This window comes from Phoca vitulina, unplaced genomic scaffold (assembly GCF_004348235.1).
Source record: "Phoca vitulina isolate PV1807 unplaced genomic scaffold, GSC_HSeal_1.0 scaffold65, whole genome shotgun sequence".
NCBI classification, from domain to species: domain Eukaryota; kingdom Metazoa; phylum Chordata; class Mammalia; order Carnivora; family Phocidae; genus Phoca; species Phoca vitulina.
The window spans coordinates 11,752,714-11,760,275 of record NW_022589768.1 but is presented as its reverse complement, the minus strand read 5'-3'; the positions used below and the strand labels follow the sequence as shown (position 1 = coordinate 11,760,275).

At 51.2% G+C, this 7,562-nt stretch overlaps 1 protein-coding gene across 8 annotated transcripts in view; it reads right to left on the bottom strand.

Annotated features, from left to right (window-relative positions):
* Positions 1-1,535: 1,535 nt before the first annotated feature.
* Positions 1,536-7,562, bottom strand: part of CHD2 (chromodomain helicase DNA binding protein 2) — a 134,696-nt gene continuing 128,669 nt past the window's right edge. For 6 of the 8 annotated variants that reach the window (XM_032391984.1, XM_032391986.1, XM_032391992.1 and 3 more), the window contains one exon: positions 1,536-5,334. In XM_032391984.1, the coding sequence (XP_032247875.1) occupies positions 5,001-5,334 (334 nt within the window). In that variant the 3' untranslated portion in view covers positions 1,536-5,000. The remainder of the gene's footprint in view (positions 5,335-7,562) is intronic. The other 2 variants (XM_032391990.1, XM_032391991.1) reach the window with 1 other exon arrangement.

Genomic DNA, 7,562 nt, shown 5'->3' with positions numbered 1-7,562 from the left:
GAACCCGAGAAGCCAGCTCCTTCGTGTGCAAATGAAGATGCCCAGGCCACCTGCCCAACTGCACACAGGGAGGGGCCGAAGGGAGACAACGCACGCCCTTCCTGCCAGCCCCCTGTAGACCCCCGGGCCCCCCCAAGGCCACCATGGTGCACAGGGTCAGTGCGCACCGCGCTGTAGCAATGACAATCCCCTTTTGCGTCACAAAAAATTTTAAGAAAAAGATACCAAGTGCGAGCCCTCCATGGGGCAGCTGGCTCCAAGCAGGGGATATTCTGCCTGCTTTTGAGGGGAGAAGGCTGCAGGTCGCAGACTCGCCCGTGTTCCCGCACAAAACCAGATCTCAGGGCCACACAACCAACCGGGAAACACCCAACCCTCAAGCCTAAGGAGGGGGAGTCCCCCAGCACCATGAGGGGCCTGATTTCTACAGGGCCAAGAGCTTTTATTGGGTCGGGCTCTGTCTCTTCCCCAAGGCAGGGAACAGAACAAATACACAGGCAGGTTGGGAGGCGACGGGCCGAGCGGGATTCCAGCCTCAAGGTGTGGCGGGCAGAGCGGGCGCGGGGCAGGCAGGGCAGGCACGGGGCGGGCGCTAAGGCGGGGCCTCGAAGGCAGACCTGGTGCTGCTCCTTTAAGAGCCACAGGTTGGAATCCCGAGTCCAGACCCGTCTGGCAAACTGCAGGGCCTTGTGTTTCAATAAGTGACCTTTCTGTTGGTGCTAATTGAGGAGGACTTGCTTTGATGCCAGACATGCGAGGCCCCGCCAGGGAGCAGGGAGGGGGCCTGGGCCTGCTGCTTCCAGTAAAAGGCAGGCTTCTTGGCAGCCATGGGTTTAGAAGCCGCGTTGCTATTGTAAATCATAAGCTGATTATTGCAGCGCTTTAAAGTTTCCCAAAGCGGTTCCAGCCGAGCTGTGAGTTGCAACACGATTGCTAGTTGTTTATCGAGTTATCGGCAAGAAGAACCCTCAACTCTTCTTTGAGTCTTTGACTCAAGAACTCTAGGCGCTAAGAATCCCAGCCTCTCCTTCCCGCCCAGACCAGGATGAGCGAGGGCCCCTGCCACCAAGCCTCCGGGGTTGACGGTCACGGGAGCTGAGTGAACACACGGGTTTATTTGGTATCAAGAATTGAGAGCCTCGCAAAGATTGGAGTTTGGTTTTGCAGTCCCCAAAGTACTAGCAAAACCCCTTGGGTCTGGCAAACTCCTCCAACTCCTACTCAGACGGGATCTCCACCCGTGGGCTGTGCCACGCTTCCTCCGTCTGGGCCTCGCAGGAGCTGGGCCTGCCCGTGTGCCAAATTGCTAGAGTTAACATTTGTGTCAGTGTTTCCATTATAAAATGCCTTTTTCCCCCTTCATGAATATATAACCCAACTGTTAAATTACTCTCAAGGCAGTGCGCTGGCTGACACGGTGTTTTCACTTCCTCTGGATGGAGGGGGTGGGGCGGGACAACAAGGGTCTTCAAATGCACCTTCCCGGGCTCCCGGGCTCCATCCCCGGCACCGGCAACGTGGGAAGCTAAGGGAAGCTCTGCTCCACCAGGGGCTGCAGCTCCTCCGGCTCACCCCTCCTCACCCCGCCCGGTGCAGGGACGCGGGCTGAGGACGCGAGCTGCTCGGCCAGGGGCTGTTACCCTCGGCGGGGGCTGCTCAGAGACAATCTCAGAAACCTGCGGTGGTCAGGTCCTGGGCCCAACGCCACCGCTGGTGCCGGAAGGAAAACCGATGAGACTTTTAAGAGGCTCCATTTCAGACGCCGGCAAGCAGTCTGAAGGCCCCAGCGGCCAAGGGAAGGCAGCAGCCAGAGGTGTAGCCAGTCAGAGTTCACGCCGACGCCACGCAATGTAACAGTGTTCGCCCGATTCTAAAAATCCTTAGTAACACTTTTTAATATACAAGAATCAAAAGTACAGCAGTTTTACAATGTAGGAAAATTTAATACATACTATATAAACAACATTATTTACATCAGAAATCACTAGGACAGTGGCATTTTTCACAAATATAAATTAATTACTGTTTAGTCAACAGGTTTTAAAAGTCCACAATTTTACAATAAAGAAAAACCACCCGTCCCCAAACGTGTGGGGTACGGACGGACTAAAGCAGCCTGGACCCTTGGCCTGGCTCTCCCCGCCCGACACGGCAGCCCTCAAACAAGCTGGAAGACCACTGGCGCTGGGCCCCGGGCCACCGCTCCTGCTGACGAGTGGATTTTGGTCTGTAGGATTCCAGTGTCCCTGTGTGAATTCGTAACTGACTCGCGTGTGCACTGCACATCCTGACGCAGCTCTCGGGCATCAGGCTACGATGTCTGCAGCACGACGTGAGAAGTGTTCTGGTTTCCCGTGGAAGGGTTAAAGGAATGACCGGGGCTGGGGGCCGGGGGGGAGGGGGGGGGCATCAGATCGGGCTCTGCAGAGGGCCTAGCTGTTTCTCTCCAGTCTCTGAAAAGACCACAGTGCATGCCTGGACTTTCACGGCATCCTTGCGCAGGCTATTTCTACTCAGATCTCAGGTGATGCTAACTCCCCACCCTCTTCCTCAACCCCTGCTGTTTCTACCCAATCATTAAATCCTTCAAAGCCAGGCTCCGCACAATACCACCCTCGCCGATTCCTGGGGCAGTTTACCCCATCCACAAGGGAGAGAATCCCTACCTGTGCAAATGTGTTTGTGATAAAAGCATACAATATACTGCTTCAGGTCAATGAGGAAATGCCTTTTTCCCAACCCACTCTTCAAACATACTTCAACACCTAAAGTAGTTGCTTTTACGGGGATACTGTAATTTTATAATCAATTTAACACTGATCTGGCGAATATTGCCTTTTGCTACATCATATGGCACTAAAAGTCCTGAATGTAAACAAAAGGAAGTTCCTTTTTCTTCATGAGACATCTTTGGGAATAACTCACATTTCTTACCAACTTCAGAGAAAATCACCCTTGCCGAATATTGAAATTCAGGGCCTCCTGTAAGGGAAGGGGGACGCCGCGCCTCCCAGAGGACACAGCCGGACTTCCCAGGGGAGAGACATGCTGGGGCTCATCCCTCCCCCCCAACCCCAAAGGACCAGGCAAGCCAATCTAGCCTTCCTCTTCGGCCTAGGCAAGAAAACACAGGGCAGCGTCAGTACTGGCGGCAAGAAGCGAAGCTGGTGGCGGCCAACGCGGACACGTGCTCCCCCCGAGCAGTCACAGTGGGATGACCGTGGCCAGGGGCGCCTATGCATTCCCTCTGGGCTGTGCCCCAGGCCTGCTGACCCCCTACGAGCCCACGCTGAGCAACCCTAGTACCATGAGGAGATCAGTAAGGATGGGGCCAGGCCCACGAAGCTCCCAGCACCAGCTGTGAGGACCCAGACTCTGCTCTGGAACCCCCCCGGCCAGCCCCAGGACGCTGCATACAGCAGGCAGCAATGACCCACCAAAGCCACCTCTGCTCCGCGGGGGTGCTGGGACTTGGGGATTTCTTAGTAAAGGCATGAATGGTGCTGCCCAGGGTACCGGCAAGTAAGTGATGATCATTTTATGAAGTCCTCACAGGTTAGTTCAGGGAGTTTAACCCTGTGTGTGCCCAACGGGAAGGTTTTCACCAGCTCTGAGCCTGGACACGTTTAGGCACGGTGTAGGTTCAAGTCAGTTATTCCATCCAGAAAGGCCTTTGGATACTCAAACAATACTGGTGATATCTAAAATGAATAAAACGGAAGGCCCAGTATCAGAACGAAAGGAGCCTGATGAATTGGGTGCAACCAACTTGCCTTCTGACTCCGTTCAACCCTGGCAGGACTCTGTCGGCGCAGTGCCCTGTCCTTGGGGGCTTCCTAGTTTGCAAAAACTTTTAACTCAGGTTTATACTTTCTTTGATCTCATTCTAAAAAAAACACCGGAGTTCAATTCTACTGATGCCCGACTAGCCGTAGGAGCCTGTTCCCACAGTCACTGAGCTTCACCTGCCCACCCGCCACACGGCGTCAGCAGATGCTGTGCCACACGCCGTCTACGTCTTCACGCCGTGCGAAGGGAACTGAAGTCGCTACAAGGCAGCTGCAGAGGCGGAGCGGGCACAACACCCAGAGCCCCCTCCCCGGAACCCGCTCCTCACCTGCACCTGGGCACCTGCTAGCAGCAAGCCCCCCCTCCACCCCGGCCCTGGACTGGCACTTCTCGTCCCCCATCAGAAATCCACCGGGGATTCCGAGCCCCTGGCCTCACTGCCCCCACCCCAGCCCCGCTGTCAGCCCACTCTCAACCAAGGAAGACCCACGCCGGTGCCAGTGCTGCCCCACTCACAGTACTCAGGAGTCTGCCGGACGGGCGCTCACTCCCCTGGCACCAGGGCGGAGGCGGCCCACTCCGGAGACCAGGCCTCTGAAATATACAGATAGTGTGGGAAAAATTAGTGTTGGTCGGGAAGGGGCCGCTGCGGAAGCTCTTCCCCTCTGTCCTCCTGCAACACAGGTGTCAGGCTGAGGCCCGAGTGTGCGGTTTCTCCCAAGAACACGTCTGAGGAGCGTACCTGCTCCCCTTCAAGTCCCATTGGCGAGACCCACGCCCCGCTCCCCGTCAGCAGCATCCGTCACGTCACAGTGAAGCAAATTATGTGCCGTCCCAGCAGGTCCCGGCAGCCTGCACACACACGCTCCTACCCAGCCCACCGCACCCAGGCTTCCTTCCCTGGGGAAATACAGCCCACGAAGCTGGTACATACACAAAAGTCACCTCTCCCTCCTAGCACCCATCGCAGTGACAGGCCAGAACCAGGCTGGAATGGGATGGGGTGTCAAAGTGCAGGAGTGGCGACCCAAACCCAAGCTGGACCAAGTGAAAGGCCCCCACTCCTTGAAGTGCTCCTTCCGCCGGCAAGCTGGCAGCAGCATGTCCAGAAACTCCGCTTGCTGGTCTAGGTAACTGGCTCCTACTGGATCAGACCAAAAATATCCAGGTGCTTAATGACTCTTGCTCTCCCCTTCTTGCCCAGCTGTCCTTTATGTTTTCCGAACATTCCAGTTATAATCTGGGTTGTTTTTCTGTTCTAGTGATCTCTCCAAAGGAGACCTGTGATCCAGGGGTGACTTGGAATCGTGGGGAGACTTCTGAGAAGGGGGCGAGCGAGGGTCTGAGACTGCAGGGTGCAGGGGAGGCAGGGGCTGTTTATACTCCCCCAGTTTGTCTGTGTGGAAAGAGCGGTAATGGTCCGAAGGTCCTTGGCCATGGTAGCCCATAGGGGGGCGGTGGTCAGACATTCGTCGGAAATCCTGCTGGTGGTAGTTTTGAGGCCGAAATTCATCGGATCTCCTCCGCTTAGAGTCATGATGGTGCCTGAAATGGAGATGCAAGGATTAGCTGAAAAGACCAAACCCATCCCTTTCTTCTTCATCCACCGGCTCTTCCTCATGCACTCATATTCAAGGACACTTCTAAAGGACTCGAGAGTCTACAAATGCTTACATTACTAGGAAACGGGGGGGAAAAAAAAACCCACAAAAGTAGTAACAAAGGGCTATTTATAGTTATTGGCAAAACACAACCTATGAAATGACATAAGCCTCGACTCTGCCATGAAACAAGTACACACTTGAATCACTGGTGGCTTTGTAAAGCCGTACTCCCTTCAGGAAAACTGGCAAGATCCACAAACATTTTCACATTCTTTGACCTGGCCCAGGAGAAAAAGAGCCACGGAAATTATTTGAGAAGTTATTAGTAACAGTAAAAGCCACAATCAACCCAAACAGTCAACAATAAATGAAAGGTTAATTAAATTATTTTAAAAATTGACTCAATGTGAAGAATATTAAAATTTTTAATTAGCACCACAGTAAACTGCTTGTTATCCTATTAGAAGAAAATTGGTACTAGTCAACAACAAAAAGACAAACAACCCAATTCAAAAATGGGCAAAGGACACAAACATTTCTCCGAAGATCTACAAATGGCCACTAAGCACATGAAAAGAAGTTCAACATCTTTAACGAAACAAATCAAAATCACAATGAGCTACCCGATTCACACCCACTAGGATGGCCTCGTTTAAACAAACATACAAACACATACGCACACGCACACACACACTAGGTAAGTGTTGGCAAAGAAGTGGGAAAATGGCAACTCTGGTACATTGCTAGTAGGAGGGTAAAATGTTTCAGCCACCGTGGAGAAGTCAAACACAGAACTCCCATATAACTAAAAATTCCCTCCTAGGCATATACCCAAAATAACTGAAACGGGTATTCAAACAAATACTTTTACACCCATGTTCGTAGAGCACTGTTTACAAGAGCCAAAGGTGGAAACAATCTGAATGTCCATCAATGAATGGATAGATAAAAAATACACAATGGAATATTATTCAGCCACGAAAAGAAACAAAGTACCAGCATGTGCTACAATGTGGATGAGACTCAAACATGATGCTACATGTTCAAAGATGCCAGCCACAAAAGACCACATCTTTATGATTCCATTTATACAAAATATCTAAGGGAAGTAAATCCATAAAAACAAAATACAGATTGGTAATAATCAGGAGCTGGGGAGACAGCAGAATGGAGTGAATGCTTAATGGTTATGCAGCTTTTCTTTGGGGTGACCAGTGTTTGGAACTTGAGACCGAGATGGTTGCATGACATTGTGGATGTATTAAATATCACTGAATTGTTCCCTTTAAAATAATTAATTCATATTATGTGAATTTCCCCTCATTAAACGAGAGAGAGAAAGAGAGAGGGGACAAAATGTATAGAACAATGGTTCTCAAGACACCAGATGTCAGGTAAACAAAGAACAGTGATTCCCTGAGGGATGGAAAGCAAATGAGATGAAGCTCATAATAAACCCCTCACTGCCTTGAGACAGTTTCCAGGCCTCCGCACAGGGGGAGGGAGACTTCCAGAATTAACAGGCAGGGGCAGAACCAAGGCAGCTGGAGTTCAGAGAATGGAACGCAGAAGAGAATTCTGCACACAGAAAGAAGTTCAAAGACCTGCAAACGGTTCCCCTTGGGGATTTGGTGAACACCGTTCAGGGTGTGCATGTGAAGAAACTACCCAAGGCCAGGAAATAACCACCCAGAAGGTTGGAGGTGCAAGTGCCCTGTTCTCACCAGCTATACCAAAAAACCTCAAGTTTCAAGGGACATCAGTAGAGTACCATGAAGCGTTCCTGCCTCTGGTGGGAAAAATTAGCCCTTGCCAGAAAGCAGCTCCCATTCTGCCCAAAGAATCTTAACAGCAAGACCTGAAAGGGTCGAACTGTTTGCAAGTAACCTGTGTCTCACAACAAAGCTCCAGAATATTTACAGGAATACAAAATACTTGGCACTCGGTGAGGCATCTAATCAAAAATTACCAGGCATGGAAAAAACCAGGAAACTAAGACCATAATGAGGAAATAAGCTAATCAACTGAAACTAACCCAAATGGTAGAATTAGCCAACAAGGATAAAACTATTTATAAGCTGTATCCCAGATTTCAAAAGGTTAGAGAAAGATTTAAATTGGGGGGAAAAAAAAATGCCCAAATACAACTTCTAGCAATAAAACTCCAAT